General features: G+C 41.9%; 1 protein-coding gene across 1 annotated transcript; it reads right to left on the reverse strand.

Moving 5' to 3' along the window:
* Positions 1 to 2,827: 2,827 nt before the first annotated feature.
* LOC113012586 (tumor necrosis factor alpha-induced protein 2-like) lies at positions 2,828 to 14,714 on the reverse strand. The gene is made up of 12 exons (XM_026152878.1): positions 14,511 to 14,714; positions 11,660 to 11,893; positions 10,757 to 11,402; positions 10,392 to 10,503; positions 10,062 to 10,184; positions 9,381 to 9,475; positions 9,173 to 9,265; positions 8,947 to 9,070; positions 8,725 to 8,844; positions 8,454 to 8,609; positions 7,133 to 7,254; positions 2,828 to 3,363 (listed from the first exon to the last, which is right to left on the reverse strand). Exons 1-12 carry the CDS (start codon positions 14,569 to 14,571, stop codon positions 3,213 to 3,215), a joined length of 2,037 nt encoding a protein of 678 aa, XP_026008663.1. The 5' UTR covers positions 14,572 to 14,714; the 3' UTR covers positions 2,828 to 3,212.
* Between the last annotated feature and the right edge of the window lie 1,081 nt (positions 14,715 to 15,795).

The following is a 15,795-nucleotide window of genomic DNA, read 5'->3' on the forward strand; positions in this document are numbered from 1 at the left end:
TTAATGACCCGAAGTAGCAGATGAGTCAGATGAGCATGAGCTGCCTGTGTAAGTCATCACTGCCCCCTGATGGGGACTCACTTCCCCAGCCTGAACTGCAATTTTTGCCACTTCAGCTTTGGCCTCATTTTTCTGCTGTTGACAACTACTTACAACACACACACACACACTCCCTAAACTGCTAATTTTGAACAAGAAAAACAAGGAATAATTAAAAATAGATATGATGAGTGTAAAAATATAACACAGGCTGAATGCAACACAGTTGCTACAGTCCAGGCTGTGAAGTAAAGTTACCACAAAGCTGTAAGAGTGTGCATGTGCAGGTTAATGGAACAGTGAAGGCATAACTGCAGCTGTGTTATTCCCTTAAACGAACGTGTTGCTTAGATGTAATCTTTGGGCATCTAGAAAAATTGTAGCTTTCTTTCAGTTGTAACCTTTGACCCTGGCTTCTCTGACAGACACGATGGAAAAACAATCTCCAAGGAAATACCTGAGTCTGTTGCTAGAAAGCCATGATCCATAGAGTAAGCAGTCAGCAGACTAGTTGATAGGTTCCTGTAGCGTCTCAAATGTGGCTTATACTGTTTCCAGGACATGGGAATGTATGGTTTTGATGCAGTTTCTTTGTTCTATTTCTGTTGAAGAAACCTGACTTTTGTTGTCCTTAGTAATTCTGAATTTTCTTTGAACTGTGTACTGTTCTTCAGATTATGTGCCTTCTACACAAAATCTCAACGTTCTGAAATTGCTTTAATCTTTACCTGCTACTTTGCGTGAACCTCCTCCATCAGCTCTGGTTTATGGTTTTTCGTTTTAAGCCTCTCTGTTCAATGACTTTTCTTCGTGAAAGAAATGATTCTGTACATTCCCACGATCGTTCTGTTGCTAAAGACTGACTGTGATGAATAAACTTCAATTTAAAAACAAATGGCAGTATAGTCTTTGCGCCACCAGCAAACACCACTAGATGGAGACCAACATCACCATGGTAAAATGAGACTAGCTGGTCCCATGTTCTAGTTTTCATAGGGAGAAAAATCTGACGAATCTTTAGACAAAACAAACAGTAAGTTTATTATGTTTTGCAACACTATGGATATTTCTCTTCTTCAGCTATAAACCCAGCCCTTTAAAGCCATGTGTATACTGTCCATGCAGGCATACAGGTCCAGATTTGGAGATGATGACAGACAGGAACATGTACAGGTGATGAAGGATATCGGGCTATATTATTAATCAAACCCTAAATTTCAAGCAAACTTATTTCACTTTGTCATTATTGGATAGTGTGTGTAGAATTCATCCATTTTGGAATAAGGCTGTAGTGTGACGAAATCATAAGGCTGTGAATACTTTCCAGATGTGCTGCAGTGTAACAGTGCCAGAACTCACAGGCAGAGAGGGGCAGACTAGCAAGAAGAAAAGAGAAGACCACAAAAAAAGGAGGGAAAGATTAAGAAATAAGTAAAGCATAACAGGTCATCTTCTTACTGAGTGTCAACCATCATACCTGATCATCTACATCACCTGCAAAGGCGAGAGCTGAAGCTTCTATTTCGGCATCTTACAGCTCGAACTGCTGTGGACCAAGGCTGTTGTCCCAGGCCGTAACAGGCTTCAGAGTATATTGACCCATGCAGGTTCCTGCTTAATTTTCATGGGGGAAAAAAAAATCCCCCCTCGCTCTTCTATTTTTTTTTCAAAAATCTTGCCCTTTTAACAGAAAAAGTTAAAAGGTCAAAAGATATTGATAAAACAATAAACTGACAGACTGTGGAGGTCAGAGTGTCATAGCAGGAAAGCACAATGGAGTTTCTTATCAGCCTGGTTATTCCCAGTCCAATTCATCACTAGATCCTTTAATGAGTTCGCTTTCCTTTACTCCCTCTGCCTCTCATTGGGAAATTTTTTACTGTGACCTCCTCCCCCCTGACTAGGCGACATCCCACGTCCTGCAGTTATGACACACTTTCAGGACAAAAGCCGCATTTTGAAAATAGTTTCCTTCAAGACATGCTCCCCCAGCTCATTAGCTACAAGTATATAAACAATGACTAAATAAACTGGGATTCATTGAGCGTGCCAATGATTTCCCAGAATTGTTCAAAGCTGCTGGAGACACGGAAGAGCAATTCCTCTCTGGGTCGGGAAACCAGTGGATGATTATTGTTAATACTCCCTTGATGAACGGCTCATTAAATATAATCTTTAAAGCCATGTAACCTCGGACTTCACAGGATTTCTTAAAAGACTTCCTCAAAGATCCATGGGTTTCATGCAAGATAATTTCTTAGACATATCAGATTTAGATGATTCCTTATATGATTCAATAAATAAACCTCTAAGAAGGAGAGTCGTAGATTTACACAAGCTGGGAAGATCTTTTAGAACCATTTCTGAACTATTAATGGCTAACTTCCCTCCATGCTACCTTGATCATAGCCTCTCCTCCTCCATGGTTTTGGTGGAGATAGTTGCTGTAGGGTTTGTCTATAATGCTGCATTACCTATCAAGCTATAGTGTTCACTTGTAACCTGCAGTTATCATTCTTATGATTTTTATAATTAACACATGTTGATACTTATTATAGACATTAACTGTAACTCCATTCCCTGTCTGTTGCCAGTACTATTGCTGTTTTTTCCACATACTATAAACCCTACAGTTAGTTTACATGTGGATCATCTATTAAACAGAGTAAACAGTAAAAACAAATTGAGCTGGTTTTTGCACATTTATTAAAAAAAACTCAACTTACATCTTTTTATGTACATGAGACATGTATAATTCTCTGTAATACAATATAGCATAAAATACAACTTATGAAAAAACTAGACTTTAATATCATTGTAGTTTTTAAACAAAACGACATATAATAGAACGGCACTGACCTGTTTGTAAGTGTGTAAAAACAGACTCTTGCATACTTATTCACAGTTTCTATGAAATGCACAAAAATTGCCAGCATGAATGTAAAATCTAGCTTATGTATACAATAACATACAGTAACTACAGCAAGCATTCACCATCACCGAGTCTGCGTATAATAGGGATTTCAGTCTAAGTAGCATCTGAAGGTTTTTCCCTGGCATTCACTCTGTATGTCTTTACAGAGATAGACTGTAACACAATATAATACACGATAATATTGCTGCTCTGCAACCAAACTCTCAGTCAGTGATACTCTAAGAAGCAAATGTGCGGCTCATCTCACTTTAATTTTGGAGAAAAACTTCCGGATTCCAGGATCAGCACGGCTCTCTTTCAGTGTGTCTGACAGAGTGGTTTTGACGATTTTCCTGTCGGCTTTGGAGAGGTTTGTCTTGAGTTTGAGCAGAGCCGAAACATGTTTTTCACTGTTGGTGACAGAAAGAAGAAAGAGTTTTAAAAAAGTGACGTAAAGTCAGAGACTGTGAAAAAAGGATTGTCATGTGAAAGCTGCCACATTTGATATAGAAAAGAAAAAATATAAAGAAATTGAGCTTTTTTTTTTAGCTAAATAGAATCTGCAATGTTTTATTTCACTTTCAACATAAGAATAACAGCAGAAGTTATAACTTCACTGATCCCGTCTAAACTTGTGTTTCATTGCCATGTTATGTCTTTTTCTGTCTGCCCCTGACACACATCCTTCCTGCAAACACTGAAAGCTGTCAGTAACACATCACCATCATCTAAACTGCTGAGAAGAGGGGAGATGGAAAATGTGACTCAGTCCACCTCTGTTGGAAATGTGACAATAGGTGGAACTCCTACTGCTGAAATGGATCCGTGCCTGAAATGCATGTGATTCTCCATGTGATGGCAAAACCCATGGTCACACTCTACAGTTGGTAACTCTCCTGTATTTTTATTTCTTCATTTGAACACAATAACACACTTTAGTTTCCAATAAGTTTATTGATTGGTTTAAGCACATTTGTTCAATTTGTAAGCGCACATTTAGTTTACTTATTGTGACATGGGACCCTGTAACACACACACACAGTCTCGAAAGTGAAAGGAACAGTTCTTTGTTTATGCACACACTCCTCACTCTGTGTCACACACACACGTCTCATGTCAGCTCTCACTGCCAAACAGAACACACAGTTATTGAAACAGTCAGGCACACCTGTTCTTCCCGCCTGCGCACCGCCCTGCGAGCTCACTGTGTCACTCCTCCGCTGCAGCAGGCCAGAAACCACACCTCCCCCACACACCCCCACCGCCCGACTGAGGCCAGCCGAACGTACACCCCCGCGAGCAGGAGAGGAAATCGGCCACAACCACCAAAAGTTAGGTGTGAACAGCAGCGGCTCCCCACAGAGAGCCTGTTTTAGCTGCACAAACGCCACCTGGCACTGGACCAGATCGGGGGCACCTTTCCTGGTGAGATCGGTCAAGCGGCTGGCCAGGTCCGCGAACCTAGGCACAAACCGGCAGTAGTAGCCTGCCAGCCCCAGGAGACGTCCCACCTCCTTTTTGGTCTTCCGGCGCAGACAGGATGCAATCGCTGCTGTTTCCTCCACCTGCGGACGCACCTGCCCGTGACAGACTCCCCAACCTGTGCAGTTTTGCTCTCAGGTCCAGCACGTACTGAATCTCATTTTTCACGGGGCTCGACCCTTTCTCCCAGTTTTCTTTAATCAGGTCGAGCACCTTCTATGGCTGTCTGCTCTACAGCAACTCAAAGGAGAAAATCCTGTGGAGGTCTGGGGTACCTCCCTCACTGCAAACAGAGGGTCTAACCAGCGATCCCAATTGCGTTCATCCTCATGTATGAACTTATGAATCATGGACTTTAAAGTCTTGTTCAGCCGCTCCACCAGCCTGTCAGTCTGAAGGAGGTAGACACTGGTCTGAACAGATTTAATGCCCAGTAATTTTTATAGCTCCTTTAGTGTGCGAGACATGAACGCCGTGCCCTGGGTGGTCAGTATTTCTTTTGGAATACCGACCTGGGAGATGACCTTAAACAGGGCTTGCGCACACTTTTCTGCCTCCTCCCCCCAGAGTCAGTGTTAGATGACCCCACGTCTCATCCCCGCATACTGCCCCAGCAAGCTATGTAACCCTGGCCAATTAGTTGGTGTCCAAATTTAGGGGATGCAACAGGCGCTGACCAACTGCCGCCTTTACCCCTTGCGTTTTGCCCTTGTATTGTAGCAGAAGCGGCACCACAGGATACTTGTGTCCCCATACACACATTTCACCTCCACCCATTCTGCTTCCAACGCCCCAGGCTGAACCAAGCTTTGGTGGACCAGGATCTGCGTCCAGCCCGAGTCCACCTTCTCGACACCTTACCGGAATGTGCTACGTACCTCCGGGACCAGGGGCGGGTGCTGTAGCCCCGGCGACACTGGACGCGGAACACCCGTCCCAACTCATTGGACATTCCCGCAGTAGGTGCCCCGGCCACACACACTTCCAGGACTCTGTGCGGCTCCCCGTGGCTCAGAAGCGCGGCCCCGTGGCCGTCGGGCAATTCTGGGCCACCGGCCTAAAGCAGCGCTGTGAAGGGGTTTGTGGGACCCCACACGCCGGCGCCTAAACTCAGCGTTTGATGAGCTCCGCCGTGTAGCCTCCGGTCTGGTGGCAGGTGATGGAAGCGGACCCAGTGGGCAGTGGCCTCGGCCAGCCCCTCAAAAAACACTGCTCGAGGACCACGAAGTTCAGCACACACGCCTCCTCCAGTGATGGCCCTGAACGTAGCCCCGGACTAGGGCTGGGTATCGTCACTGATTTCTAGAATCGATTCAATTCCGATTCACAAGGTCCCGAATCGATTCGATTCGATTCAATTCAATTTGAATCTGGGAAATTTTGACAGTCAGAAATATTATAATTCAGATCAGTACATTTACATATTTTTGTATCTATAAAAAGGAAGCTGACACACGCAAGACTTTATCAAAGGTGTGAGCGTCACAGCAGATGCCTTTGTGTCAAAGTAGCTGAAGATAAAACACAGAAAAACATGAAGGCGAGTTTCCTGGCCTGGGATTTTATAAAAATATTCTGCAGTACATCAAAAACGAAAGAAAACCATTAATCAACACATGAACATTACCTCTGACGTTACAGCGGTTTTATTAGAGACACGACTAAGCGTTTTGCATTTTGCATCATTTTAAAAAGTTTACATTTGTTCAGTATTGAACGGCAGAAATTAGGTTTTCTTTCCGGAAGAATGTAAAAGGGAAAAAAAACGTCGGCCGACAGCGCTGTAAACAACGGTAGAGTTGTGCGTAACAAGCAAGCGAATAATGAAGAAAACAGATTTTTAGACGGGAAACTGTTGTTGAAGAGAGGGGGGGGGAGGGGGGGAGAGCTGTGCATCGTGGTGGAAGCAAAACAGTAAAAGTCAGAGTGAATTCATGACGATGTTTATGTGAAGCGTAGTTTGGATCTTCTTTTGCTGCTGGTTCAGTCAATATTGTTCGGAGAGACATCAAACTAACAGCTTTAGAATCAGCGCATGAAGGGCGTGAACACAAAGCGCCGACCCGCCGAAACATCAGAATCAGCGAGCTGTCAGCTTTCAGCCCCGACTGTGAGAAGGGCGACATCTAACTGATTCTGATCCGCGGGTTGCGCTGTGTGTTTAAGTCTTTGTGCAGAATCCGTGTTCCTGCTCTCATTTACTGTCTTAGCTGTTTGGTGGTTCTTGAAATTTTGTGAGATTTCACCAGAGATTCTGGCATTTCGGGCAAAATAAATTTATATTAAAAAATTGATTCAGGATTTTAATGAATCGATTTTACGTTATCCAAGCCAGAATCGATTTTAATCGATAAATCGATTATAAAAACCCACCCCTACCCCAGACCTTTGCTAAACTGAAGACCAGAACAAGACAGTTTGGTTTCTGGTGCCACATTTGGAAAAAACTCTCCTTTTAACTCTAATTAACAAGAATTATTGACTTCATCTACTCACAGCTGCTGCTGGTTCTCTCATGCCAGCATGTTTTATTTAGTTCTCTGTTTCAGTGCACTATCAGTGAAACTGGTAATGTAAAATAGAAAGGCAGCACATCTACTTTCAGCTCATGTTAGTTCCCATGAATGTAGCTCATCCTGCTCACAAGATATATCTGATACCAATTAAGATGTTTCGCTCAGTCAGCTTCCTGTTTACCTGAGGTCGGGATAAGCAGATCCCAGTGAAACGATTTGCATCTGTATGGCAGGAATATCTTGGAGTTTTAGCACTTCTGCAATCTTGGTCAGGATTTCCTTTAACCAGTCTTGTTTGGATCCCTGTGAAGACAAATCAGCGACGTCAGTTTAGTCTGCAAGTTTCCCCAAACTGTAATCAGCATAGCTGCTGTTTTTGGAAATAATGATGTTTTTTCTTCTGGAGTAATTGCACTGGAATTTTAAGCTAGCTGGGCAGTAAATGTGAATTTTAAATTCTTTCAGTTACACAGGCTGAAAATTTGCTCCAGTCCTGTACTGCAATGGCAAAGGATTCATTTTAGCTTATTATAATCCCTGTATCATAATAGTGACCCCCTCCCACTCCTTGTCCTCTCATCATTCCAGATCCAATATCTATTGAGAAATGTCTTTTTTCTATTTCTTACTGATTTTTCTTTTTATTCACTTGATTTTAAAAGTATAACCAAAGTAAGAGGGTAAATTTCAAAACTTAAATACAGCCCGTCAACGGTTCTTTTAGTGTAGTTAGTTGAATTTGTGACTAAGGTTGTTCGCCTCATTCCGCTTCCTTGGTACCACCAACACCCAGGTCCTCAAGTGGGAGCCCACCATCACCTCCGTCATAAGGCCCAGCAGAGGATGTACTTGCTGAGGCAGCTGAAGAAATTCAACCTGCCAACAACACTGCAATCATTGAGTCCATCCTCATCTCCTCCATTACCGTGTGGTATGATGGAGCCACCATCAGGGACAAACAGACTGCAGCGTGTTGTGTGCTCTGCTGAGATGGTGATTGGCTGCAGACTCCCATCTCTGCAGCACCTGTACACCTCCAGGACACTGGGGCGTGCAACTCGGATCACAGCTGACCCTTCTCATCCTGGACACAGCTTGTTCGACCTGCTCCCCTCAGGCAGAAGAACAGTTTCTTCCCCTCTGCTGTTGGACTCATGAACAATAACCATATGACTGTTCCCACCACAAACACATGACACTATACTGTGTTCTGTGCATCTGTTCCATTTTTGCACTGATCATCACCTGCATACATGTATATATCAATCTGCTTAGCACTTTTAATTTAAATTTTTATGTTTATTTAAGCGTTTGTCTCACAGTATGTTTTGCAATAAGTACCACAGCAATTTCCTAATGTTGTAAACCTGCTCAACATTTGACAATAAAACCCTTTCTGATTCTGATTCACCCTGTCAAACAATGTTTTGCTGATCAGTGTTTGTGCTTGATTGATTTAATTTGTGTCTCAGTTAAAGTGTGCATTAAAGATCAAGTCTCACCATTCTGGCAAACAGCTCGTGCAGTTTCTCTCCATTTTCTTGCACAGTCTCGTAAGCCTTCTGCTGCTGATTGCTGTCCTTCAGTTTGACCTCTCCTTTCAGGAGACTCTGGACATATTCCACTGTCATTTCCTGGTAAAGCCGACCAATCAGCTCCTGAATTTAAACCAAGTATTTAAGTAGTCAGAGCACATCATAATCCTTTTACTAAAAAGGTGGCAATGAAGGCAATAATGGCCATTCAGTCCATTATAAAGTTTCCTCCTTTTACCTGGTAAGAGGACTGACTGGAACCCTGAAGTTCTTGAAGCTGGTCTTCAGTGCTGTTCAGCAGCTTCTCAAACGTGTTCTTCTTCGGCCAGTCACTGGTTCCCACCTTCTGGTAGTGTGGCTGTGTGGGGAACAAATAACACAGTTTTTTAAAATCTTTGATTAAAACATGTTAGGATTTAATCCTGAGGATTATTGATATCTGCAGTTGTAAAGAACTTACTTTGAGGACCTTGTGCACAGGGGTTAATAAATAAGTGTGGGCAGACTGTTTCATCTCAGTCAGGACCTGCAAACAGTTTTCCCGCACATTCTCTGGGAACAGATCGTGCTTCTCAAAGAAGTCCCTTTAGACAGACCACACAGGACACATTAGCTCACAGTGAAGTATTCGCCTTTTATGATGAAGTTAAAATCTGAATTTCCATCTAACTGGATCAGAAACAAACCTGAACTGTTCGACACAGCTGAGGTTTGCCTTTATGAAAGCTTTGCTGTGCGGTTTGTTCTGCCTTATGATGTCTTCATGAAACTCTTTATACCTGCAGAAGATTAAAAACAGTTTTCACTTTTATTATCTTGTTATTACCAAACATAAAACTAAAATGTATTTTCAAATTTAAATATTTAAAAGACAGCCTTGTGAAGCCTTGTTACCTCTGCATGAAGTCTGTCAGGTTGGATGTTATTTCCTGGGCCTTGTGTCGGTCTCTTACAGTTATATGTGCTGATGTCACCATGCCGTTGATCAACTGAAGACAAATGTATTGACAAATCAGTGGCAGTTTTAAGTTCTCAAAGCACTTTACACAGCAATGCACTTCCATCATTTTCAGATCCAGTTAAACACCAGGAACCAAACCCAGTGCTTTACAATGTTAGTGACAAACCCAAGTGATTAAACTACAGAACCATGGGAGGGTTTGAAACTGTGACTCTGATCTGACAGTAAATACGTTTCTATAAATGACCCAAACAAAAACTATTGTCTTCCTTGTTTGTAAATCTTTTTCTCAAAGTTTCTCAAAGTCTTTTTCAGTTTGGTTAATATGTGCAGCAGGCTGGAAAATATTTGTCGGCACTTCTTAAGTGTTCTACAGTGAATAACAGAGGAAATGTGATGTCAAAACAATGTTACGTCAATATTTAACCACAACATAGCAATTTATTCAAAGCCTCTCATCATGGTCAACAATTAGAAGTCAACAAATGCAGGACTCACTATAAGGATCCTTGAAGTTGGCCACCACAAGTGACACCTTTCACATTGTATTAATACATTTTCATAAAAGCATCGATTTCAGCCTTTTTAATAACAAGTTTATGCAGCAACTGTACCTGGATGACATCATAGGCCACAGGACTGGCGTAGCAACCATCATCTCTTGTCGGCTCCTTTCCTTGATCCCACTCTTTCTTTGCTTCATCCAATACTCGGCCAATATAAATCATCAGGTCGCTCTAAACACACAACAACACACAGCTGCCAGTTTTAAACCGCTTTCATGTGTAAAGATTTAATTACTGACAGTAATAATTACATCTACAATATTATGTTCAAAAAAATTAAACCAGCAACTCTTTGATGCTGCATTTACACATCTCACTTTAAGCCCTGCAATGACCATACTGATTAACTGGATACACGCCTCAGATACACTGTGTTACCTGTTGTTTGCTGAGGTACTGCTCCTCCAGAGGTTTCAGTAACTCATCAGGAAGCAGGTTTCCCAGTGCTTCAGTATTGATATTACTGGCCAGCTCAGGTTTTTCAAGGATTCTGGTACACAGAGCAGATAACACATGAGTTTCTATAAACACCCCAAGTTGTGTTTAGTCTACAAAAATGTCATTTTATTTAGCACATTAAGAAAACAAGAAATTAGCTGTTACATTTGTATTATTATTCACTATCTGTAATTGCTCAGGTATTTATTCTTCTAAAAACAATGAAGGACCTCACACTGACAGACATCCTCATGTTTAGTCACAGAAAGATGCTGCTTCAAACAATAATTGAACTGGTGGCTTACCCTGGATAAAACTCCTTCACCCATCGCAGGAGGAAGCTGCAGTCCTTGTCATCCAGAACAAAGTCTGCAATCTGTTTGAGTCTTGCGCTGAAAGTTTGATGGTACTGTCTTGCATAAAAGTTACAGATGTCCATCTCTGGTGGGTAGCAGTTGTTCACAATCTCCACCACCCACTGCATGTCCTTCTTCACCTGTTTGCCCATGGACTGGATGTCTGCCTGGATCGAGGACTGGTTCACCTGATCACCAGTGGGGCTCGATGGGTTCTCCAAACGACTATACACTAATTCATGAAGCACTTTGTCATGGTGCTCCTTCCACTTCTTGGGCCTCCAGGCTGGTGGCGTCCGGCATATTTGTCCCCACAGCTGGTCCTGCTCTTCCTCAAGGTTGATGGCTTTCACTGCTGATATCAAAGCAAACACCTCTTCCTCACAGCTGAGAGAAAGACTCTGCTGCACGGTCTGCTCTAAACGCTTTTCAAGGGCTTCATAGTCTGCAGCAAGCTTTTTTACTGCTTCCTCGTGAGCTTTGAGTGCATCAGCCTCTGTTATCTCTCCAAACAGATGTTTCTCCCTGTCTATCAACAGTTGAGTGGCTTCAAACAGGTATTGTCCTTCAAGGCATTCCTCAAAAGTAGGAGTCACTGGTGGACAAAAACAAAGATAAATAATCTTCAAACAGTTCATATTTCTCCTAAAATAAGGTATTTAACATTTCTGGAAGAAATGGAGAACCTTATTTCTGTAATAGAGGTGTTTTTTACACATCAGCACTATTTCGTGGAACAACCGTAACATCAATTTCCTTTCTTTTTTTAATATGTCACACAAAACATAATTTAGTTGAGATACAGAGGGTTAACAGGAAATAGCTAATAACAGCTGGATGTATGTCACCTACCAACTGGCCGCTCTTCTTCAGTAGGTGATTGGTGTCCATCAGTAGTGGAAGGACCGTTGTCACTGGGTTGACCTGTGGGGCTTCGCCAGAACTTTTTAAACCATTTTCCTCCAGCTCTTAAAGTTTGTTCAGGGGAACTGTTGGACGTGCCTGTTGTGGATGAATCCGACTGTGTCCGCATTCTTCTCCAGGTTGTAAAACGTGACCAACAGGCCAAGAAAGGTGCTGAGAAATCTGCAATTTAAAAAAAAACTGTTTTAATATACATTTTTTTAATATGATTGGCATAAACGAAACATTTTAGCCTTGTGTATAGCATGACCGTGAAATTAAAAATAGATTAAACCATAAATCTGCAATATGTACATTGTCATAATACATAATAATCAATAAATAAATACATTGAATTGCTTTGAATTCCAATAAGATTACATAAAGAACAAGTGAAACTGTCATGTTTCATGCAGGAAGGAAGATGAAAAAACACTTTTTACAGAACAACACATTTAAAAATGAGACATAAACAACATCAGCCCTAACACAACAAAGAAAACTACTGACATCATCCAATCGAATTACAACAATACACCAAAGTAAGTCTGTAAAAAGTATTTTTGTGGCCAAACAAACTATCCACATGATATATATCTATAAAGAACATAAAACATCTTTCAGATTCTACGTCACAGTCACTGCTTTGAAAGTAACTGCAGCTGCTGTGAGCTTTTATGCCTAACGAGACAAGCTCCTCCTGCTCAGACGATGTAGGGAAATTTCAGAGAGACCCACAGAGCCACACATGCAATCCCTCCCCTTCCAAAGCGCGCGCGCGCGCACACACACACACACACACACACACACACACACACACACGCACGTACGCACTTAACCAGATTGTTTGCAGGTCAGAAAGTCTCGGTGCGTAGTATGCTTTGGATGGCACTGACAAATAAAGACTTTTGCTTTTGTTTGGTGACTCAGTGAAACATCGAGCTGACTGTTATGACAGACAAACATAAAAGCAAATGAAATAAAATGTTTGAAAACAAATCTGAACAAGTACTAAAATGATTTTTCTTTCTGCCAAATGATGTATCCTTGCAATATTCTGTTGTTACAGCAGCATTCAGGACCAGAATAACACACTAATGCAGTCACAAAAGTAAATGATGCTTTAACTTGGTTTGGGTATCAGTGAATTATTAAAGGTTTATTTGTACATGTGAACAGACTCTTTAGATCTGTTATTTTGTTTTAATACAGAAAAAGTCCAGTATGACTTACTTACTTATTTTGGTTTCATATTGTTCTTTCTGGTGTTTACATTGCATCTTTTAAACGACTGACATCCACTTTGACCTTTCTGCTGCTGTGTGGATACACACTGCAGGTATATCTTTTACTAAGTCAAACAAACATTTATCCAGGCCTGGGTTACAGAGGGCTGCAGTCTACACAGAGACACCCAGATCTCTCTCTCCCTAGCTCTTCCAGTATAGGGCACTGAGCTGTTCCTGGGTCATCCAGGAGAATCTCTCCAGTGTAGGGGTGTGCCTGAGAGCCTTATCCCAGCTGGATATGCTTGAAAGCTCTCACCTAGGAGGCTCCCTAGTCACATATCCACACCAGTGGCTGCTTTCCATGTGGAGGAGCAGCAGTTCTGAGATTCTCACCCCATCTCTAAGTGAAAGTCCCCCTACCCTCTTAGAAAGGTTATTTCCAGCATTTGTATCCACAGTCTCATGTTTTTGGTCCCTACCAAGAGCTCTTGGCCATTAGTGAGTGTAGGAACATAGACCAGCTAAATGTCACCATTTAATTTAAGACAAAAAATACAAAAAAAACCCCACCCACATTATCTGTAAAAAAGGTGCTTGCTCAGGTAGTCCAGCAGGTCGTTTACCAGTTGGAAGGTCTGCGGATTGATCCCTGGCTCCTCCAAACTGTGTGTGGAAGTATCCTTGGGCAAGATACTGAACCCTGAGTTAATCCTGATGCATTCATCAAAGTGTTAGTGTGTTCATGACTGAGACTTTGGCATCAAACACCATTTCTGCAATTTGTATGAGTCCTACAGTCCTGTCAAAAGGACACAGTGGACTTCTATGTTGATGCCACATTAGTGGCGGTTGGGCAAACAGAGTACACAGACTTTCTGTTCAAATTAAAAGGAACAACAGCTTGGTCAGGCAGAAAGGATTTTACTCAACATTGTGGAAGAGGTGCCAGGAGATGAGTTGGAGCAAGGCAGGATCAGAGCGCTCTGAAGGCTTTAAGTATTATGATGTCTAGATGGAGAAATGACAACAACACATACACGCACAAACCCCTGCGTAGGCTCCTCTAAACCCTTTAGCTCCTTGCTCTGTTGCGCTATATAAACACCAGTCCATTTAAGATGCCTTTCTTTCTTGATCCTGATCTGGGAGATGTAATTATTGGACTAACAAAAAGAAAACGACAAGCACACACTCGTACACTTTGGGAGGAAATCCACGCAGGTGATGGAAGAACATGCAAACGCTCCACATGAAGGCCCCGCTTGTTGCTGTAGAGCGCTAACCACTAAAGTGAGGCACAAAAGGTCAAAACCAGTTTTGTTTTCTTGCTCTGGCGTTTTTTCAGATCTAAGGCAATTGTTCTTCCCCTTCAAGACCCTCTATGATTTCATACAAAATTGCAACAGCAATTGAGAAACATTCAAAGTGTCTCTTTTGCAATTTAAATGACTTCAACTGATTTTTATAGTAACATTTTTGTCAGTTAAAAGTGTCAGCCACATTCGACCTGTGTGGTTTTTACTGCCTATAACTTAAATTTCCTGCTGTGATGCAGTAACAGTTTTTCTTACCCTTCACTCTGCAGGATCTGCAGGATCTGCGGGGGAAGCAGCGGGGAAATGTCGAACACATTTTCCTTAATGCAGCAACTAACAGTCGTGTCTCAGCAGCAGTGATGGGAATAACGGCGTTACAAGTAACGGCGTTACTTTTTTCACTAATGAGTAATCTGGGTTACCGTCACTAACAAGAAAATGCAGTGCGGTCGCATTACTATTTTTCAACAAGCAGACGGTCAAAGCTGTCTTCAGCTTACCGCATCTTATATCAGTTCCATGTAAGTAGCTGTCTACGTAAGTAATCTGGGCACAACAGCTTTAAGCAGCTAGGCGCGCTCCCGCAGACGGTTATCACTTTCTGGCAGACATCACTTTTTGGCACAACACCTGGAGTTAATGGGGCAAAACAATCACATGAGTGCTGCTGTTTGACTGAGGAAGAATAAAGTAGTCGTGTTAAGCCAATCACATGACCACTTCAAGACAAAGCAACAAGGTAATATTTACCAGTTTTTAAATTGTGTTAATAGGCCACGTAAAACCAGAGTCATGATAAACAGTATACACGCGTGTTTTTTCCTGAATACTTTCATCACTTTTAGGAAGCTAGCAAGCACTCTCTGCTTATGAGCAAAAAATTAAAAAACAAACAAACCAAAAAACAGCCGGTTCCTGTTGGTGGAAAAATGCACCATGTCGACCAATCAAAAAATGATATGGCAATATGACATTTGGTTGTTTAGGGAAGTTTTAGGAGTGACGGCGAGAGAGAGAGAGAGAGAGAGAGAGAGAGTGTGAGTGAGTGAGAGAGAGAGCGAGAGAGAGAGAGAGAGACAGCAGAAAAAAAGAGAGAGAGCGAGTTTTAAGATGTGAGAGATTTGTGACGTTTAGCGTGTTTGGAGTGTGTAGTTAATGTGTTGTCTTGTGTAGTTAGTGTGTAGTGTTGTGGATAGTTTTGTGTTGTGTGTCAGAACAATGAGGCGACTGCTGTCTCCAGGTAGAAACAGGAGTGATACACCTGCTCCTGTCAGACCTGCAGGTATCAGGCTGTGATGTTCTTCTTTACAATGGACAGAAATTATTGTTTGGAGTGGCACAAATAATTTGTGTGGCATCTTATTGAATGCAGCTGATTGTTATATAAATAGTTTGAAGTGGTTAATTTAAAAGGGGTAAAAGGTAAATGGCTGCAAACAGCTTTGGTGTTTGCAAAAAGTGTGCATAGGATTTTAAAATTGACCATTTATATTGCATTTAAAGTTATGAAATATGATTCATTAACCATGTTTGTGGTTGT

This window comes from Astatotilapia calliptera, chromosome 19 (assembly GCF_900246225.1).
Source record: "Astatotilapia calliptera chromosome 19, fAstCal1.2, whole genome shotgun sequence".
Taxonomy (NCBI): Eukaryota; Metazoa; Chordata; class Actinopteri; order Cichliformes; family Cichlidae; genus Astatotilapia; species Astatotilapia calliptera.

Coding starts and splice junctions, on each gene's coding strand:
- LOC113012586 (XM_026152878.1), bottom strand. CDS start 14,571: ATGTGTTCGACATTTCCCCGCTGCTTCCCCCGCAGATCCTGCAGATCC. Junction 9,266..9,380: donor CTGACAGACTTCATGCAGAG/GTAACAAGGCTT, acceptor AATCTTCTGCAG/GTATAAAGAGTTTCATGAAG. Junction 8,845..8,946: donor CTGTGCACAAGGTCCTCAAA/GTAAGTTCTTTA, acceptor TTCCCCACACAG/CCACACTACCAGAAGGTGGG.